At 46.7% G+C, this 19,687-nt stretch overlaps 5 protein-coding genes across 8 annotated transcripts in view; 3 read left to right on the top strand and 2 right to left on the bottom strand.

Annotated features, from left to right (window-relative positions):
* Positions 1-570: 570 nt before the first annotated feature.
* The window catches only part of LOC125769787 (sodium-dependent transporter bedraggled), a 32,013-nt gene continuing 12,896 nt past the window's right edge, over positions 571-19,687 (bottom strand). Inside the window, exons 3-7 of the mRNA XM_049438645.1 lie at positions 5,323-6,097; positions 3,188-4,521; positions 2,337-2,840; positions 1,947-2,254; positions 571-1,872 (exon numbers count right to left, since the gene is read on the bottom strand). Of these exons, the coding sequence (XP_049294602.1) occupies positions 1,006-1,872; positions 1,947-2,254; positions 2,337-2,840; positions 3,188-4,521; positions 5,323-6,097 (3,788 nt within the window). The 3' untranslated portion in view covers positions 571-1,005. The remainder of the gene's footprint in view (positions 1,873-1,946; positions 2,255-2,336; positions 2,841-3,187; positions 4,522-5,322; positions 6,098-19,687) is intronic.
* Positions 6,279-8,367, top strand: LOC125769802 (cytochrome P450 9e2-like). The gene is made up of 3 exons (XM_049438664.1): positions 6,279-6,715; positions 6,784-8,036; positions 8,097-8,367. Exons 1-3 carry the CDS (start codon positions 6,504-6,506, stop codon positions 8,264-8,266), a joined length of 1,635 nt encoding a protein of 544 aa, XP_049294621.1. The 5' UTR covers positions 6,279-6,503; the 3' UTR covers positions 8,267-8,367.
* LOC125769803 (probable cytochrome P450 9f2) lies at positions 8,652-15,997 on the top strand. Of its 4 annotated transcripts, none has more exons than XM_049438665.1 (3): positions 8,652-8,841; positions 9,493-9,750; positions 9,835-11,312. In XM_049438665.1, the coding sequence occupies exons 2-3, from the start codon at positions 9,539-9,541 to the stop codon at positions 11,246-11,248; spliced, it is 1,626 nt and encodes a 541-aa protein (XP_049294622.1). In that variant the 5' UTR covers positions 8,652-8,841; positions 9,493-9,538; the 3' UTR covers positions 11,249-11,312. The 4 variants fall into 4 exon arrangements, with proteins under 4 accessions (XP_049294622.1, XP_049294623.1, XP_049294625.1 ...); XM_049438666.1 differs by having other exon boundaries at positions 9,503-9,750; XM_049438668.1 differs by lacking the exons at positions 9,493-9,750; positions 9,835-11,312 and adding exons at positions 14,140-14,417; positions 14,486-15,997 and having other exon boundaries at positions 8,756-8,841.
* On the top strand, positions 16,118-17,978 carry LOC125769804 (probable cytochrome P450 9f2). The gene is made up of 2 exons (XM_049438669.1): positions 16,118-16,375; positions 16,434-17,978. Exons 1-2 carry the CDS (start codon positions 16,164-16,166, stop codon positions 17,836-17,838), a joined length of 1,617 nt encoding a protein of 538 aa, XP_049294626.1. The 5' UTR covers positions 16,118-16,163; the 3' UTR covers positions 17,839-17,978.
* Positions 18,538-19,675, bottom strand: LOC125769819 (uncharacterized). The gene has a single exon (XM_049438702.1). The coding sequence runs from the start codon at positions 19,480-19,482 to the stop codon at positions 18,691-18,693; it is 792 nt and encodes a 263-aa protein (XP_049294659.1). The 5' UTR covers positions 19,483-19,675; the 3' UTR covers positions 18,538-18,690.

Raw genomic sequence — 19,687 nt, forward strand, 5'->3', positions numbered from 1 at the left:
AAGGTTTTTTTAAACAAATAACAATAGAGTTATGTAGCAGAGAGGAAGTACCACTAAGACGACAATTAATTAGGATGATCGCTATAATTTGTCCATTTTGTTAATGCATACATTATTTTAGCTATATGTAATCATCCGTACTCTAAGGCTTCAGCCAATCCGCCAATATGACTCGTAGAAGTCGAAGGCAATCATAGAGTTCGGTAAGCTTTCTGAGTATGTACGGGCCAACGGAGAGTTCAACGAACATATGTAGGAGGATGTAATCCAAACTCGAATATAGAAGAAGAATAACCGAACGCTTTTCTTATCTGGGCCGATAATATGTGGGGCATGAAACATTCGTATTAACAAAACTAGGTCGCACGTTTTAGGAAGACACATGGTCCAAATGGTGATTTGAACCCAGACGGGAAGTGTTACTGAGTCCGCGTATTACACAGCCAGCTATGTGTGACTGATCCTGAGAAAAGAGCTTCCGCAATTGTTACATTTTAAATTAAAAATAAAATTATTATTGCCTTATATAACGAGTAAGTAAGAATAAATGCTTGATACACGTAAAGCATGTTAAAGAAACCAATAAATAAACGATGTTTTTTATTATTAAAGAGAAGAAAAAAATCCTCACAGCGATGTCGTCGTCTACGATGTTTTCGTACAAGCTGAACTAAACTAATGCTACATGCAGCCAGCCACAGCAACTTGGTGCAGATGGACAGTTTAGAAATCGTTATCGTTTGAGCACGTTTTTTGTGTGTGAAAATGCTCGTCTTACGGGCTAACTCTACTACAAAGCGTATGCTGGCACCATTCCCCTTGGTATGGTTTCCCTGCACGCATCAACTATCTACTCATTACATAAGTAATCTATAATCTCCTCAACAGTTTCTACCGGCTGTTCTTTGCACAAGCATACACAGATTAGTGTATTTTGTTTGTTTGTTTTTTTCTTTCTCAAACAGGTCTCCCCTCCCCTGTTTGCAACCATTCGTTCGATTCCATCTATATCACCGAATCACGTCCCATTGTGGCGTCCCGTCTTCTGGTTCCCGGTGTTCGATTACCATCATCGTACAAGTCTTCATCGTCATCTTCGCCGTGCAGTGTGATAATGCTCGAATCCCCTAGTGGAGCGGCGGCTAGGACGAGATTTTCCATCGAGTGCCCACGGCGCAGCAGCGTGTTGCGTAGCGTTTGCGTAAAGCATGAGCCACCGTTCGGTCCCGTCACTTGGTTAGTGCCCGGTCGCAGTATCTGCCGCACATCGGATGCTGTGAAGTTTGGTTGGTGTGATGTCTCCTGTGCTGTATCACCCGTTGCATTAAGCGATCGATACCGTCGACCGCTGCCCAGCGTGGCCGAATTGTAGAGAATGCGAGGTGCTGCTGGATGGTGGCTTAGCTCGAGTCCCCCTGCAGTGTTCACACACGGACCACCGAACTGCTGCAGGGCGGAACAATAATCCGGCGGTGGAAGTTCATCGCCCGTAGAAGGATTAGCAGCTTGGATGTCTGCCGTCTGGGGCAGTGCTGTGCGCTGTCGGATAGATGGTGCACTTCCGCTCGGTTCTCCTATTAGCCGACGCACACTGCGTCGGATACTGTTGCGCAACAGCTTAGCAATGCGTGCCCCGGTGGCCGTGGTATAAGACGGTGGTGGTGTATACTTTGGGGGTGCGTCATCGGTGTCACGAACCGATCGTGAATCCATTGAAAGTGTAATGGTCGGTTCGGAACCGTCCCGACCGGAACCGGCACCAGAAGTGCCCTGCTGCAGTGGCAAAGATGCTGCTGCACGGCGCGAATGCATATTACGGATGGAGTTGCTAGTATCGCCATCTATCGGTGGTCTTAGTAGTAAATCTACGCGCTACAAATATAGAAAGAAGGGAGGGATTAAATTTGTGGACAATAATGTATATATGTTCGTTGCGCTAAACTTACGTCCAGAATATCAGGTGGACCGCGGCACAGATAGCGATAGATTTGTATTACCATTACGATTGGAACTAGCAGCAGAAAGCTAACTTGCACAAAGCCACCAACCTGGCGAGCCCATAGCGGCCAGTAATTGTTCGCTCCCGCTGACGATATCGTCGACGTTGACCAGTTGAAAAGAGCGGCACTGTTAGACAACCGATACTGGATGATGCACATGAAGATAAGCCCAATCGGTAGCAGAAAGTTCCAAGCGAATGCTACAAATGCCGAAAACGATTGCAGTATCTGCAGATCGTTGACTAGAATGTCACCTGCAAAACGATAAGCAAACGATCCATTAACACCAAAGGATCAAGTGTTTGTGTGGCGTTCCATACACGCGGCTACACTTACTCGTAAATGGGCGACCACGAACCAGGAACAATGCAAGGATGTGACCGATCCAGAGCAACAGAACCCACCAGGCTGCACCGAGAATTGTGTCGAGATAATGCACGACATTGATGCCACCTTCCGTTGCTAGTGGCATCCCGAGCAGCAGTCCCGTCACGCAGCTCAGCAAGATGGAGGACGGTGCATCACCGATAGCGCCAGCGATCGGTTTCCACATGACGCACAGCTGTCCCAAACCAAACAGCACTAGCGCCATGTAGCCGACCAAACCCCAGATCGGCGCAATGTGCTCCGGTGTTGCTGCAGCGAGTGCTGCCGGGAATAGTTCCGTGACGAGGCGCAGTGCCTGGTAGCCGGATTCACGGCTCGGATCGGCGTACGATCGTTTAAAGCTTTCACCAACAACGGTCGAATAGCGGAGCAGCCACCGGTTGGGCATGGTCGCGTGTTGTGGCGGAAGCGGTTGATTGGCCGGCCGGAGGAAAACGTTTGTGCCAAGATTTTCTGGTAAAAAGAAGCAAACATAATGGAGGAGTTATTGATATGAATCTTCAATAAAGGAGCCATTCGAGTCATGAATCAACTCTTAAAAGATTCATGATACTTCAAAGATTCGTGACTCTCTGATGAATGATGAATTTCGAATTATTTACAAAAGCCCGAAACATTCAAGCATAAATTAATCAAGGATCAATTAATCTTTGGAGATTCATGTTTTCAAAGATGTAGGTATAAGTCTTCCGATGGTCATGAATGTTTTAAATGATTTGAGATCCATTTTATCCATGTCTAACCTTCAATACAAGACAATGGAACAGAAGAGGCTACTTGCTGCTCTGCAAAACACTTACCGTACGATCCTGGGAAGTAGTAATAGCCACGGCTGTTCAATATCTGCACACAGGCACTGCCCAGTACGGCGGCCAGCATCAGCACGGTGAGGGTGATGAACGCCACCAGAAACGCGTCACGTCGCAACTCTCGGCGCGTTCGCGCATTACAGCTTCCCTTCCGATTGCTTCGACAGTTAATCGCATAGACGGACACCCCGAGTAGGCCCCACGTTAGGAAGGTTTCCTGGGCCGCACTTGTCCAGCTGCGGGAGTTGAGAAAGAAGTCCTGCCAATCCGTCGCCGGGAAAATGTTCTGCACGCTATCGTAGTTGATGAAGGTGAGGAACTTTGCGCAAACCGTTGCTAGGGCAACGAACGCACCAAGAAACACCCCAATGACGATCTTCCCTAGTGAGCGTATGCCACGGCAGAGTGTTACAAACACAAGCGTCCACAGGATGGCCATATTGAACGCGAGCTGAAAGCGTATCGCTCCAATGCCGCTGGTGCGGGAAGCCGTCGGTGTTGGTGGCAGATTGCGTCCACCGTACCCGACCGGAATGGATGATGCCTGCTGTGCGAGATAGTAGCGTTGCAGTACCACACCGTTAAAGTAGTCCGCCACCGTGTCCGGTAGTCGGTAGGATTGATTGTCCTGCACCACACCACCACGGTACGGTTCGAACGGTTCCTGCCAGCGATACTTCTCTTCGCGCATAATGAACGCATCGCGGAAGTACACCAGCACCCAGGCAAGCGAGATCGCCGAGTACAGGGTGATGAGGGCTTGCGCAACTAGCAGCGCTATTCCGATGCCCTTGCAGATAGGGCTGATACGCCACATCGTAACAGGGCCACCGCGAATCCGTGCACCAAGCACCATCTGTAGCCACAGCATCGGTATGCCGAACAGGAGCGAGAAGATCAAAAACTGCACGACAAAGTTAGCCCCAAAATGGACGCTAAACACGGCAAAGCGTGAGATGTTGAACAGCCCAAGCGTACAGAAGGTGGTCGCTAGCGAGCGCGAGATGGCGTGCGGCCAACGGGCTTTCGGTCGTCCATCGCTACGGCGGCTACTGCTACGCTGGGGGCTGGCATCGGCTTCCGATTCGTCCTCGCCGGTCACAGTACGATCTTCCGGTCCGGATGAAGCTCCCGAGGGTTCTTCCACCTGCGTACCTTGTCCAGTTGAGTTGGTTGAGCTGTTACGAAGTCTTCGCCCGCTAACAGAAGAACGGGCGGGAATCGAACTAACAACGGTGCTGAGATCATCCCTTACATCACTGCTCCTCGAGAAGGAACCGATATCCGTAGATCCATCACACGGTGCTTCCGATGTACGGTGTATCCTGCAAGGCAAGACAAAACAGTAACATTAATAACCTCACTTGTACCTATTATTCAAGCGAATTCTTATAACTTCTAGTTACAGATCGTTAAATGGTAGCGTAAACACTGAAGCTTTTGCACCACAGTTGTAAAACATGTTGGCACTTTTCTGGCGTTGCTTTTGATATCCCCGACGTACTTCCGGGTGGGGCGATTTTTGGCCAATGTCAAGGACTAGGTCAAGTCTGAGTGCACCGTGCGTAATAACTTGTGCTATGCAGCACTCTCTCCACGTCACGACATTGCCTACTTGCGCTGCATTGGTGGGAAAATATCAATATGCTTCAAAGTGCAGCAAAGTTGAGGCAAGTTTGTTTAATGTGGTTGCCACGGTAACGGCACACTGTACACGGTTCTAGCTACAGTGTATGGTAGGATAGTAGGAGCTGAATATAACATGACGCGGGATTCGAAATTGATAATCTAAGCAGCCAAGAAATCTGGCTTTCGAATGAAAATGTCTTCCGAGCTTCCAAAATGGCATTGTGGGTCAACTGCTTATTTACAGCCAAAAATTCCAATACAAAGAAAAGTGAAGACGTAAAACGTGGACGTTTTGCAAAGTCACCGTGAGTGAGAGTAAACAGATTTTTATTTGCATATATACTCTTGCAGGTTGGTGGAGGTGTATTGCCCAACGTTGTTATGCTAACATCAATCATCAGCGATACACCGGATGGATAATGGTCGAGGTGATTCATGTGAGTACATTTCCTTTTTTGGGAACTCTGTGAAAGGGGAACACATAGATAAGCAAGTACCTGTCGGTTATCGCGTTATCAGTAGCTGATGCAATCGAGCTACATGTAGTTGTCGTAGATAGCAGCGACACCGGGCTCGGATTCCGTGAGCTGCCTATCGAGCTACCTTCCGACTCGCCCGTATAGCGGCCATCGTGGTGTTGACGATGCTGGTGATGATTGGCTTGATGCGATGGTCTCAGGTCCTCTAATGGCGGTGCCGTAGGAGACCCTGGCACACTGTTCGTACGTATGATGAGCTCGTTCGTGGTTGCATCCCGCACAACCGTAATTGAACCGATGCGTGGCTGTGACTGTGCCCGACGTCCTGCCTGTCGCGGTGGACGCTCCTGCACGATCCCATCCAGATCGGTTTCGAGCAGCTGTGGTGAGGGTGAAGATGAAACCGAGGCAGGTGGAGCGGACGCTACGATCTGTTCTCGATCAGTTCGTTCGACATATGGTACCGGTGATGGAGGTAACGCCACTACCAACGAAGGTATTACGCTAGTTGTTTGGGTTGCCGGTAGTACTTCATCCATTGGCAGGGTAGTAATGGAGCATAATTCATTATTCCCTGAAAGAGATTCATTGCTACCGACACTGGATAGTGTTGCTGCTGCTGCTGCTGCTACATTTGCGGACGGATTGAGCTCGATGATCTCTTGTTCGGGCAATTCAATCAGGTGCTTCTTGCGCATCGAATGACGATGCCAGCTGGGATGATGATGTGGAGGAACGTCGTCATCGTTCCATGATTGACCATATCGGGGCAGTGTGGCGGTCGATGTTTGGCCTGGGAGAAAGGAAAGAAAACAAAAAAAAAGCATGAGAAAACATGAACGGAACGAAACCAACACATGGGGTAGTGAGAACAAACGCTACGCTCACACGAACAAAATGCCTATCTTCAATAATACAGTTGACGCCGGTTTTTTTCCCCAAGATAGTATGGACCTCCCGGTCGATGCGTAATCTTTTTATATGTAAAGCTACACACTTTTTGCCCGGCTGCTAGTGTTTGTGAGGGCGGATACGAATGTGTATAGAGAATATAAAGGCAACAGGCAGTTAAGTTTGCCAAACGTTCAGTACGTAGCGAACGGCTCGACAAAGTAGTCATTGAGATAGAAGAGGAAAAACAACACAACACTGAAAGTTGGAGTGAGTCATCCAGGAAGGCGACGCTAAACGGCTTCAGTATGGAGATCAGTTTAATAACGCTGGCCCTTCTGGTCGGCCTGTGTGTGGCAGTTTACCGGTATGTTACGAAAAATAACTTCTACTTTGCGGACAAACCCATCCCGTTCATGAAACCATCGTTTCTGTTCGGTAATGCTGGTCCAATGCTGATGAAGAAGGTGACACTGTTTGAGCACTTTAAAAATCTGTACGATGCATTTCCAAATGCGAGGTAAGAGATAGATAAATGCCCCCTGCGACGAATATGAAATTTTTATAATCTTTTTCTTTCGTGATTAGAATACACGGTACGTTTAACTTGCGCCAGCCGGCCTATATAGTGCGTGATCCAGACCTGGTGAAACAGATCACGGTGAAGGATTTCGACTACTTTGTCGACCATATGACTACCGGTTTTGAGGATACAGAGGGGAACAGCCACTTGCTGCTGTCCAATTCGCTTGTAGCGCTGCGTGGACAAAAGTGGCGCGATATGAGAGCTACTCTCAGTCCTGCCTTTACCGGCAGTAAGATGCGTCTCATGTTCGCCCTGATAGCCGAATGCGGCCAAACGATGGTGGCCCATTTCCGGTCAGAAGAGCAGAAGGCCGGTGGTACCGGCGTGCAGCTTGAGATGAAAGATGTAATGACGCGCTTTGCAAATGATGTAATCGGAACGGCCGCTTTCGGTATCAAGGTGGATTCGTTCCGCGATCCAGCAAATCAGTTCATCAGCATGGCCCGATCGGTTACTAATCAGGAATCGTTTGTAAAAGTGCTTAAAATGCTAGGCTTTACCTTCGCGCCAAAGCTTATGATGCGGTTAAACATAGACTTTCTTACACCGGAAGAGAATCGGTTCTTCCGCGACACGATTCTGGAGACGATGCGGACACGCGCGGATAAGGGCATCTTCCGACCGGACATGATCGAACTCTTGATGCAGGCGAAGAAGGGCAGTCTGAAGCATCAGCAGGCAGAAGAACCAAAGCAGGAAGCGGGAACGGGCGACGGCTTTGCCACTGTCGAGGAGTCACACGTTGGGCGACGCGCTCACGACCGTGTCTGGTCCGACACGGAGCTGATTGCGCAGGCATTTATATTCTTCTTTGCCGGTTTTGAAACTATCTCCTGGACGTTATCCTTCGCGCTGTACGAACTGGCAGTTAACGACGACATCCAGACACGGTTGTTTGAGGAAGTGCAGGAATCGGAACAGTCGCTCGAGGAAGGGAAATCGCTCAGCTACGAAAAGCTGCAATCGCTGCCGTACCTGGACATGGTCATTTCGGAAACACTTCGAAGATGGCCGATTGCTACGGTGCTGAATCGGGAGTGCGTCCGGGACTATCAGTGCGATGATGGGCACGGTGCGAAGTTTACCATTGACAAGGGTGCGCTGATCTTCATACCGATCGTCGGTATGCACTTTGATCCGCAGTATTATCCCAATCCGGAACGTTTCGATCCGGAACGGTTCAATGAGGAGAACAAGAAAAAGATTCAAAGTGGCACGTATTTACCGTTTGGTGCTGGGCCACGCAATTGCATTGGTAAGTTGCACTATTCGAATGTACTATTCGAAATGTAATGCATTGTTCACGATCTCACAGGTTCCCGATTTGCGCTGATGGAGGCGAAGGTGGTCCTTTACTATTTGTTGCTACAATTCCACGTGAAACCGTACTCGAAAACGCAGATTCCATTAAAGTTGAAAAAATCATCTACCCAGTTCCAAACCGAACAGGGCATTTGGTTGGAGTTCCAGTCGAGAAGCAGCTAGAATCGAGCGCAACGCAACAATGCTACAAGTTGGTGATAATTTTAATATCTGTAGTTGTTATAGGTTAAAATATCAGCATAATATATAATCATCCAATCACGCCTGTTGAGTTTGCGTTGTTGTTGGCCACCGACCGTTTGCGGATCGTTTCGGTATTTGACCATAATTATTAGATTACGGTTGGTAAGAGATACAACCACAAAAAAATATCGCTCTCTGTCTCCTCCATTCGTCAACCGAAATTAACACTCCCGAAAAAAATATGCTGAGTCAGTTTAAGTATCAACCCCTCCCCACCACCCCCCGTTCAGATTCTTCCAAAAATAAGCATGCAAACATTAGTCCTCCCACTCCACTCCGTATGTATGGCATCCGGAAGGCACACACTGTTTGAAGGTCACATCAATACAAACCTTCCCCATGCGTGTGTGTACGTATATACGTTCGTCTAACGCTACGCCTTCATTAATCAACGCTAGGCAACTAACGCGTATTCCGGACAGCTTGCCGCTGGTTAGTTCTGGACAACGCGTTTGGCCGAACGGACATATTCAACAGCTTTCGAAATAAGTCAAGTAAGTGAAGTAAAGTGTGAATATCGTGTTTATGTGTCCCAGATTGTTGTGTTCTTATCATCGTTTTTCTTGCTGGTGTACATAAATTTTACACAAACACATGTTTTACATTCGTTTTGGTTGGATTCTTTCACTTGGGGGCATATTGTTTGCCCAAAAAGTGAGATCATCACCAGCGGGAATGTAGGGTGTATGCATGCTGCGTCATTTTTACCCAAAAAATGGTTCCATGGTTTTGCGTCGCAAAATGTTTCGGATATGTGTACAATAGTACGGACTTTTCCAGTACGAAGATTTAACTACAACCGTTTATCTACAAGTAAACTTAAAAAACTGGTGGCGTTCACAAGCTTATAGCGTACGCAGTGATGTGTGTGAATGCGTTATCATTTAATATTTTTAATTCGAACAGTAACATCCCATGTATCTATAGTAGCATGAATGGTTGCCATATCGACGCCCATAGTAAACACTTGATGTTTTGTTGTCTGTCAAGTCGAGAGTTCAAGTGTGTTCTAATCTAATCTTAGTATACAGCGTCCAACACACACACACGCATTGCTTTCATTATCAAACAAACGACAGCCGGTGTGGCGTTGAAGCCCCATAAAAAAGTGCAAAACCAGTTTCTCTCTTTACAAAAGTGCTCAGTTACTTTTAGGTGACGAACAGCAGCAGAAGCAGCAACGTTAGTACGATGGCGTTCGATTTGGTGACGATGACGGCCATTGCCGCAATTCTGGCCTTGCTATACTACTACGTCCGTAGCCGGTATCGCTACTTTCTGGACAAACCGTACCCACACCTGAAGCCTACCTTCCCGTTCGGTAGTTCCGGTCCTATTATGTTACGCCAGCGGGACATGATCGAGCACGTCGAGATAGTGTACAATATACATCCCGATGCGAAGTAAGTTGTGGAAGGAGCAATGGCTATCGCCATCATTATTGTCCAAATTAATCAACGATTTCGATTCTTCACAAATTGCTAAAGAGTGGTCGGTGCGTACGACTTCCTTACCCCGAACCTGATGCTGCGCGATCCGGAATGTGTGAAACAGATTGGAGTAAAGGATTTTGACTACTTCACCGATCACACGCCGTTCGTGCCGAATGAACACGATATCATGCAGTCGGACAACATGTTCCTCAACTCGCTGTTCATGCTGCGTGGCCAGAAGTGGCGCGATATGAGGGCCACGCTTAGTCCCGCATTTACCGGCAGCAAGATGCGCCAGATGTTCGAGCTAATGTCAGAGAGTTGCCAGGGTATGGTGCAGCATCTTCTGGATGAAGCGCGGGCAGACGAATCCAAGCAGGTGCACGAGATGAAGGATATCTTTACCCGGTTGGCCAACGATGTGATCGCATCGATTGCGTTTGGCATTAAGGTGAATTCGTTTTCCGAGCGAGAAAATGATTTCTACAAGCGTGGAAAGAAGCTGCTGGACTTTACCTCGTTCTGGCCATCCATCCGTTTTATGCTGTTCATAATGATGCCACGGGTAATGCTAAAGCTAAACATCGAGCTGATGGATAAGGAGATGTGCCAACATTTCCACGCTATGATTATGGACAATATGAAGGTGCGCGAGGAAAAGGGCATCGTGCGGAACGACATGATCAACATTTTGATGCAGGTGAAGCGAGGTATGCTGAGCCATCAGCGGGACGAACCGGACGTGAAGGATGCGGGCTTTGCGACGGTGCACGAATCAGCCGTTGGTAAGAAGGCGATCACACGCGAATGGTCCGAGAAGGAGCTAGTAGCGCAGTGCTTCCTGTTTTTCCTCGCCGGCTTCGACACTATCTCGACCGCACTCGGATTTCTGGCGTACGAGCTGATGCTACACCCGGAGGTACAGGACCGGCTTTACGAGGAGATCATCGGGGTGGACGAGAAGCTCAATGGTAAACCGTTGAACTATGAAGCCGTGCAGGGTATGCGCTACATGGACATGGTTGTGTCCGAATCGTTGCGTCTCTGGCCGCCAGCACCGATGGTCGATCGGTACTGCAACCGGGACTACACCTTCGACGATGGCGAAGGATTGCGGTTCAAACTCGAAAAAGGTGTCACCGTCATGATACCGGTGGCGGGTTTACATAGCGATCCGAAGTACTTCCCCGACCCGAAGCGATTCGATCCGGAGCGCTTTAATGAGGAAAATCGTCACAAAATCAACCCGGGAGCGTATCTTCCATTTGGAGTTGGGCCACGGAATTGCATCGGATCCCGGTTTGCTCTAATGGAGGTTAAGTCAGTTATTTTTTACTTGCTGAAGAACTTTACATTCGAACGTTCCGATAAAACGCAGGTGCCACTAAAGCTGAAGCATAGTCCGGCTGTGCTGGCAGCCGAAAAGGGCATCTGGATTCGTTTTAAGCCGCGTAAGCTTAGTAACTAAGGGAATCCAATGTGCAGCATAATCGAACAAAGCACCTTGAATAAAATTCAATCATGAAAACTAAGGGGAATTTTAGTATCGTTATCATTTAATGTTAAGTTATAGGTAAAGAAACTACCCCAGGGAATCTTCGGGACTATCGCGAGATAAGTTCAGTTATCTAAAAATGGCTGATAACATCAATTGATAACATGTAGTCCTTTTATGGTCAGGAATTAAGCTGATGTTACCTTTGGCGTTTCGAAAAATACAAAAAAACGCCAATATATTATCTTCCATTGCCAAATTGTCTTATTAACGGTAGAAACACATTCCAAGCAAACCAGTTTTGAGAATTCACGAATGATAATTGTCATTGGCTGATGAGTCAGGAGAAGTTGTACAAAGATGAACTTTTCGCTGTTTTTTATTCTCCTCTCTCTATGACGTCGTCGGACGTGTGGCAGAAGCAAGACACGAGGTATAACCCAATCGACATCTAAATTGACTGAACTCCATGAACTGTGTAGTCGGAACCATTGATAAGATATATCAGACAGTGGAATTAATAACCAACATGGCGATAGGTGTGGGAAGCTTACTCATGGTGATGATGCTCATCATGTAGTAGGACAGTGTTTAATTATTCATTTTGCGTTCAATTTGCGATCGGAGTTAGAAAACGTGGTGGCCAGCTTGGTGGGGAGGGCTGTGGTTGTTTTTTTGGGGTCTGTGCACTTCATCTCAGGAGGCCAAAAACATTGTGTAGATAAAGTGTGTATGTTTTTCGTACGGTTTCTGGTAGTCAACATGAATTAATAATTCATTAATAACGTCAATCTTCATCTATTTTTATTACAGAGTACCCATAAACATAAACCGTAATTGTGATACTAGAGGACGTAGAGTAATCTAACGTAATAGTGTTGTAAAATGGAGGTGAACTTTGTGTTTGTGATTGGATTCGTATCGGTGCTGGTGGCGTTATACATCTACCTGACGAGTAACAATAAATTCTTCGAGAAGTTCCCCATACCATGCCTACCGGTAGAGCCATTGTTCGGAAGTTATCGGCGGATGTTACTGAAGCGAATTTCGCTAACTGACTTCATTCGCTCAAGTTATGCATTATTCCCCGATGCAAAGTAAGTTCATCCGCCGTTTTGTTGAAAATTGTTTTAGGTACTAAATCGTTTTTCTTTTTGTTTGTTTGTAGAATGTACGGCATGTTTGAGATGCTAACGCCCATGTTTGTTATTCGCGATCCGGAGCTAGTGAAGCTTATTACGGTGAAAGACTTTGATCACTTCATCAACCACCGACAGTTAATTTCGACAGACAGCGCGAGTTCCAACAACTCGTCCGTCATCTTTACGAAGGCACTCTTTAACCTTACCGGACAGCGATGGCGAAACGTACGTACCACGCTCAGTCCTACGTTTACCGGGAGCAAGATGCGCCAAATGTTTTCCCTAATAGTGGAGTGTAGCGAAAACATGATACATTCATTAGCACACTCCGCTCAGGAGTGCGAATTAAAGGGGCTTTTTATAAACTTCACGAATGACGTTATTGCTTCCTGTGCGTTTGGAGTACGCCTCAACACATTCCAGGACAGGGACAATGTTTTCTTTCGCTACGGCAAAAACCTGACGAACTTCGGTCGTCTGCATGTTTTTCTCAAGATCATGGGATATCAGGTGTTTCCGAAGCTAATGGCTTGGCTAGAGATTGATATATTCGATCGCAAACATGTACAATTCTTCACGGAACTATTTCGACATTCGGTCCAGGAACGCGAACAGCACGGTATCGTTCGGCTAGACATGATCCATCTGCTTATGCAAGCCAACAAAGGAAAGCTGCACCATCAGCCACAAGATTGTGAGGAGGTTGAGAGCTTTGCAACGGCGAAAGAATCCAACGATGAGAAGAACCTTCCAGAGAATGTAGTAACACTTAGTGAGGCGGAAATGGTGGCACAATGTTTGATATTCTTTTTAGCCGGGTTCGACATAGTCGCCACTTCAATGTCCTTTCTAATGTACGAGCTGACGATAGCTCCCGACATTCAGCAACGTCTGTACGAAGAGATCCTGCAGGTGTCGGAATCGCTGGATGGAAAATCGCTCACTTACGATGCACTGCAAGGTATGCGCTATCTAGACATGGTTGTTACGGAAATCCTACGCAAGTGGCCACCCAATCCAGCTTCTGATCGACAATGCAACCAAGATTACAAGGTGGTCGGTGAGGGTGATGCTCCTGATATCGTTATCCCAAAGGGTGCTATAGTATCGATTCCCATCGTTGGACTGCACCACGATCCACATATCTATCCCGATCCAGATCGGTTCGATCCGGAGCGATTCAATGAAGAAAATCGACATAAAATTCCATTGGGAGCTTATCTTCCGTTTGGCATAGGACCACGTAACTGCATCGCATCCCGATTCGCCTTAATGGAGGTAAAGGCCATCGTTTACCATCTTCTACTACACTATGAGTTTCAGCGCTGCGATCGCACCCAAGTACCGATACAACTGGCAAAGGGGTTCACGCCTTTGCAAGCAGAGAAAGGCGTCTATCTAAAGTTGAAGCCACGGCAGAAGGAGCAGAAGGAATAGAAGTCATATTTAAATGCACAAAGAATCTCATACCTTTAGTACACGCTACGATATTTGTATAACGATCAGTATTGCACAAAAAATGGGAATAAAGCAAGGATATAATGTACTTTTCGGAAGTTTTAATTCTTCAAGAATTTTCATGTTACGAATGGATTTGATTGATTCCAACCAAAAATTGGAAGATTAGCTCATGAAAGAAATGAAACACACGTGGAACAAAAGGAAAGTGTCCTAAACAGCTATTTTGTGAATATTCATATCTTCAACGTTCTTTTCTTCCAGAACTTTCCATTGCAGCAGTGATTGTGGTAGTAGACGTGGAGTATTCTACACAAAAGCTGTTGTAAAATGGAGGTTAACATAGTGTTTGTGATTGGATTCGTATCGGTGCTGGTGGCGTTATACATCTACCTGACGAGTAACAATAAATTCTTCGAGAAGTTCCCCATACCATGTCTACCGGTAGAGCCATTGTTTGGAAGTTATCGACGATTAGCGATGAAGAGGATTTCGTTCAATGAATTCGTACGCTTCAACTATGAACTTTTCCCGGATGCAAAGTAATCATGTCCCTTTTGTCTTAGGTTTTCTGATGGTTAAAATGCGTTTATTCCTTTTTTCATTGCAGGCTGTTCGGAATGTTTGAGATGCTAACGCCCATGTTTGTTATCCGCGATCCGGAGCTAGTGAAGCGCATCATGGTGAAAGACTTTGATCACTTCATCAACCATCGACCATTAATATCGGCAGACAGTAAGAACTCCGACCACGCTACTATCATGTTTTCGAAAGTACTGTTCAACCTTAGCGGCCAACGGTGGCGTGACGTACGTACCACGCTCAGTCCTACGTTTACCGGTAGCAAGATGCGCCAAATGTTTACCATGATTGTGGAGTGCAGTGAAAATATGGTACAAGAACTAGCGGACCCACCTGGACAGGAGTGTGACGTGAAGGATCTTTTTATAAGCTTCGCGAACGACGTTATTGCTTGCTGCGCGTTTGGCGTACGCATCAACTCATTCCGGGATAAGCAGAACGTGTTCTTGCGCTATGGCAAAGATCTATCGAACTTCAGTCGTTGGACGACTTTTTTCAAGATGATGGGCTTTCAGGTGTTCCCGAAGTTGATGGCACGATTGCAGATGGACATTTTTGATCGCAAACATGTCGATTTTTTCACGCAGCTGTTCAGACAGTCGATTCAGGAGAGGGAACATCATGGCATCGTACGTCCCGATCTGATTCAGCTTCTAATGCAAGCTAGCAAAGGAAGGTTACGCCATCAGCACGAAGAACGTGAGGAGATGGAGAGCTTTGCCGTGGCGAAAGAATCCAACGATGAGAAGAACCTTTCCAAGAACACCGTGCCGCTTAGTGAGGGCGAAATGGTAGCTCAGTGTCTTTTGTTCTTTTTGGCCGGATTTGACACGCTCGCGACTTTGATATCATTCCTTGTGTACGAGGTGACGATAGCTCCCGACATTCAGCAGCGTCTGTACGACGAGATCCTACAAGTGTCGGAGTCGCTGGATGGAAAATCGCTCACTTACGATGCACTGCAAGGTATGCGCTATCTAGACATGGTTGTTTCCGAGGCACTACGAAAATGGGACCCAGCACCAGGTACCGATCGTCTTTGTAATCAGGACTACAAAATTTCAAACGATCCAGAAATCATTATCCCGAAGGGTTCTACCGTGTTTATACCTATTGCCGGACTTCATTACGATCCAAACTTCTATCCCGATCCAGATCGTTTTGATCCGGAACGGTTCAATGAAGAGAACAGACAAAAAATTCCATTGGGTGCGTACATTCCGTTCGGAGTAGGGCCACGTAACTGCATCGCATCCCGATTCGCTTTGATGGAGATTAAAACTATCGTGTACCATTTGCTATTAAACTACGAGTTTAATCGGTCGGAGCGCACAACCGTTCCGATAAAACTGGCTAAAGGATTAACACCTCTTAAGCCAGAAAAAGGAATCTACGTGCAGTTGAATCCGCGGAAGAGCATTTAGATACGATGAGCACCTGTTAATGCGCATAATCGCTGATGTTTGTTAATCTCGTCCAGCAATGTATAATCTCCGCAGAAGTACTGCACAAATAGTGGACAATAAAAAAACTGAAACTACTTTACTTTTGAGATTCTTATTCTGATTCTATCTGGCGTATGGATTAACCAGTGTATGAAGAGAGACGGCGAATGAACGGTTTAATTCTAATCCTGTTTGCATTTTTTGCTTACTTATAGACAACCGTTTCCTTCAGGAATTGGACAGTAAATTCACACCACTATTATGGCGTTGCTGTTACTTAGTCCTTTGCTCTTGCTGTTACTTCTCGGTCTGTTTTACGCGTACATCACTCGCAACAGTCGGTACTTTGAGGGTAAACCCATCCCTTGTCTACCATCCGAACCACTATTCGGTAGCTCTCGCCACCTGCTGTTGAGAAAGGTTTCTTCGTACGACTTTATGCGCTCCATCTACAATCGCTTCGAACGGGTGAAGTAAGTTTACTAGGACACGCAGCAGAAGACAAACACATTTATGCCCGTTTCATTCCAGGGTGTTTGGAATGTTCGACCTCATCAATCCCGTGTTTGTGGTGCGCGATCCGGACCTTATAAAGCAAATCGCCGTCAAAGATTTTGACCATTTCGTTAACCATCGGCCTATCTTCGGAAGCAACTTGGATCGCGACTCGATTGCACTGTTTGGAAAGACGCTTTTTGCTCTGTCCGATCAGCAGTGGCGTGATATGAGGGCAACGCTCAGTCCCGCTTTTACCGGTAGCAAGATGCGTCAGATGTTCCAGCAGGTGGTCGAATGTAGCTCAGGAATGGTTCAATATTACAAGAAGCAGACGGACACGAATGGCCAGTGCTACGAACTCAAGGAAGTGTTCTCTCGCTACACTACAGACGTGATAGCATCGTGCGCATTCGGACTAAAGGTGGATTCATTCCGAGATTCTACCAACAGCTTCTACACCAACGGACAACGTATGATCGATTTTGCACGCTTCAAAGTTTTGCTGAAAGTTCTCGCCTACCGTCTGTTTCCTTGGATAATGGAAAAGCTGGAAGTGGACCTGTTCGATCGGGAGCTAAATTTGTTCTTCGCCGAAATTGTTCTCGAGACGGAGAAAACGCGAGAACTGCAAGGTATTGTACGGCCGGACATGATTCACCTTTTAATGCAAGCCAAAAAAGGAATACTAAAAAGGCACAAAGAGCAAGAAGAATCACTCGCCGAAGGATTTGCCACGGCACAAGAATCCGACGTGGGCGCTGTGGATTCGCAGCATTATCAAACAATGACCCAAATGGAACTCGTAGCCCAATGTCTCATCTTCTTTCTGGCCGGGTTTGATACTGTCGCGAATTGTCTTACATTTTTAGCATACGAACTAACGCTCAACCGTGATATTCAGGACCGTCTTTATGAAGAAATAGTAGCAACGGATATTGATCTCCAACAAAAGCCCTTAACTTACGAAGCACTTCAGCACATGAAGTACATGGACATGGTGGTGTCGGAGTCACTGCGCAAATGGAGTCCCGCTCCGTCAACCGATCGGATCTGCACCCGGGATTACGTGGTACAGAATGAGAACGGTGTGGAGTTCACTATCGACAAGGGTACGGTAGTGTTTATCCCGATCGTTGGCCTTCATTACGATCCCCAGTACTATCCGGATCCGGAGAAATTCGACCCGGAACGTTTCAGTGAGTCGAATCGTGATAAGATCCAGCCGGGGACATACTTGCCTTTCGGGATCGGACCACGGAACTGTATAGGGTCACGCTTTGCACTGATGGAGGTAAAAGCCATCATATACCAGCTGCTGAAGGAGTTTACGTTCGAACGTACTCCACGCACTGAAGTTCCGGTACAACTACAAAAAGGGTTCGTAGCATTGGGCAGTGAGAATGGTATCTACGTAAACTTTAAACCTAGACATTCTTGAGAGGTTCCTATCAATGTTGTACTGAACACAATAACAATATTCTATGTCTACAAAGATGTCTACTCAGGAATCATATGATACACGAGGCCTATTTTTACTACTTGCATACAAATGTATCGTGGAGCATTTTATAAATAAAGTATATACCATTGAGTACAGGAAGTACTTGATCGGTTAGGTACTTCAAAAGATAGTAAGTTCTTCCAGTTCCGTCCGGATAGCAGACAACTTTTAAATGACATCGGCCCGTTGTCACCCACCGGGTGAGTGATTCTGTTATCTACTTTTCAATCTGTATATTCAATGCATCTACTACGTGTTATGACTCAACATGTTCGATTGTTTCGCACTCTGTTCCATTGACAATCACACTCACCCCGTGGGTGTGTTAATTGCAATCGCGTCTGACTTGAGATCGCGTCTTTTTGAGAAAGTTCATGTCCAAATTTGCTAAGAGGGGGAAATCGGGGGGCTATTCTCGTATAACAGAGCAACGCCTAACAAGATCTACATTAGCCTTGTTAGCTACTCCAAATGTTGCATGCAAAAAAACGATTGTGCCCTGTCGACCGAAACATGTCAACCGAGATCAACGACTACACTTAGGATAGGGCTCTCGGGTAACTTGACTCAAGGCATGGTTAGTTACTCCTTTAACTCGTAACGCGATCGTGACGAACTGAATCCGATTACAGCCGGTTTCACTGCACCAAAGCGTGTGCGGGTTGATGAATGGGCTTTTACTTTATTGAATTTGGTCCAGCACGTTCACCCTCGTGCGCGACACCAGCGTGCGATTAATTTAGGTCAATTGAGTTTAACCGAATTATCTTGCAATTGGGTGGTGCGTCGCTACGTACTGTTCTCGGTTTCGGTTCTTGCCGTTCTGCCCTTGCCTACGGGAACTCTTATAGTGCCATCCAGTACTCCACGCTTTACTCGGCGAAAGAGTTGGGTCTGGAGGCGGTTCAATTCCTCCGCACGGTTAGCCATCTGCCGTACGTTTGGCAGTGGATTTTGTAGCAACTTGGCACGTAACGATTCGTTCTGACGCTCCAATAATTCTACCTCACGATCGGTACGTTCGATTTGGGCTTTTACATCTTCGAGCTTTTTACGCCACTGGTTCACAGTTTCGCTCAGCTGGCCATGGTGCTGGATAGTTTCGAACAGTGCCAACTTCTCCATTAACATCTCACGCTTTACTTCCGCACCGAGCCGCCGCAGTTCGTAGTCGGTGTGCTGTGCGGTTCGCAAATCACGCTCATCTACAAGCCGTTCGATTGCGAAGCTCTCGAGCTGTACACGGAGCGCATCGTTACCGATGCTTTGACGCTTCTGCTCGATCAGTGCACACTGGTCGATATTCTGCCGTTCGATGGCACGCGTTTCGAAGCGAATCTTTTCCGTCGCCGTTTCACACTTCCGTACCCAATCGAGACAGAAGGCCTTAAAGTGGGAGAATGGAAGTGGTGAGACGGGTGCTCGACCACTTTTTAGTCTGCGAACTGCAATTTTGGCTTCCAGTGCGGCTAAGGCACGGTCTGATTCGGCAATCGTGAGCTGATGTTCCTCAAGCTCGGCCAGTTGATCCGAGAGTGCTTCAAACTCGGCCGTGGAAGATGTTTGTAGTTGTTCTTCCATTGTTTTCTTTTTTACTTTACTGTACACATCATCGCCTAGATACCGATGGAGATGGTAGTACAACTACTAGCAAAAGGTTGCTGAGATTGGAGATACGAATATAGGAATTTTTTGAGGATATAAAGCTAGTCACGGTTGCTACTTGGATCCTTCAATATTCATCACTGAAACATTAATCCAACATTTCTTAACTTTAAGAACTCTG

This window comes from Anopheles funestus, chromosome 3RL (assembly GCF_943734845.2).
Source record: "Anopheles funestus chromosome 3RL, idAnoFuneDA-416_04, whole genome shotgun sequence".
In the NCBI taxonomy this organism is placed as follows: Eukaryota; Metazoa; Arthropoda; class Insecta; order Diptera; family Culicidae; genus Anopheles; species Anopheles funestus.

Excerpts from the sequence above, each read along its gene's own strand:
- LOC125769804 (XM_049438669.1), top strand. The coding sequence starts at position 16,164 with ATGGCGTTGCTGTTACTTAGTCCTTTGCTCTTGCTGTTACTTCTCGGT. Across the intron at positions 16,376-16,433 it reads AATCGCTTCGAACGGGTGAA|GGTGTTTGGAATGTTCGACC; the intron begins GTAAGTTTACTA and ends GTTTCATTCCAG.
- LOC125769819 (XM_049438702.1), bottom strand. The coding sequence starts at position 19,482 with ATGGAAGAACAACTACAAACATCTTCCACGGCCGAGTTTGAAGCACTC.
- LOC125769802 (XM_049438664.1), top strand. The coding sequence starts at position 6,504 with ATGGAGATCAGTTTAATAACGCTGGCCCTTCTGGTCGGCCTGTGTGTG. Across the intron at positions 6,716-6,783 it reads GATGCATTTCCAAATGCGAG|AATACACGGTACGTTTAACT; the intron begins GTAAGAGATAGA and ends TTTCGTGATTAG. Across the intron at positions 8,037-8,096 it reads TGGGCCACGCAATTGCATTG|GTTCCCGATTTGCGCTGATG; the intron begins GTAAGTTGCACT and ends ACGATCTCACAG.
- LOC125769803 (XM_049438665.1), top strand. The coding sequence starts at position 9,539 with ATGGCGTTCGATTTGGTGACGATGACGGCCATTGCCGCAATTCTGGCC. Across the intron at positions 9,751-9,834 it reads AATATACATCCCGATGCGAA|AGTGGTCGGTGCGTACGACT; the intron begins GTAAGTTGTGGA and ends AAATTGCTAAAG.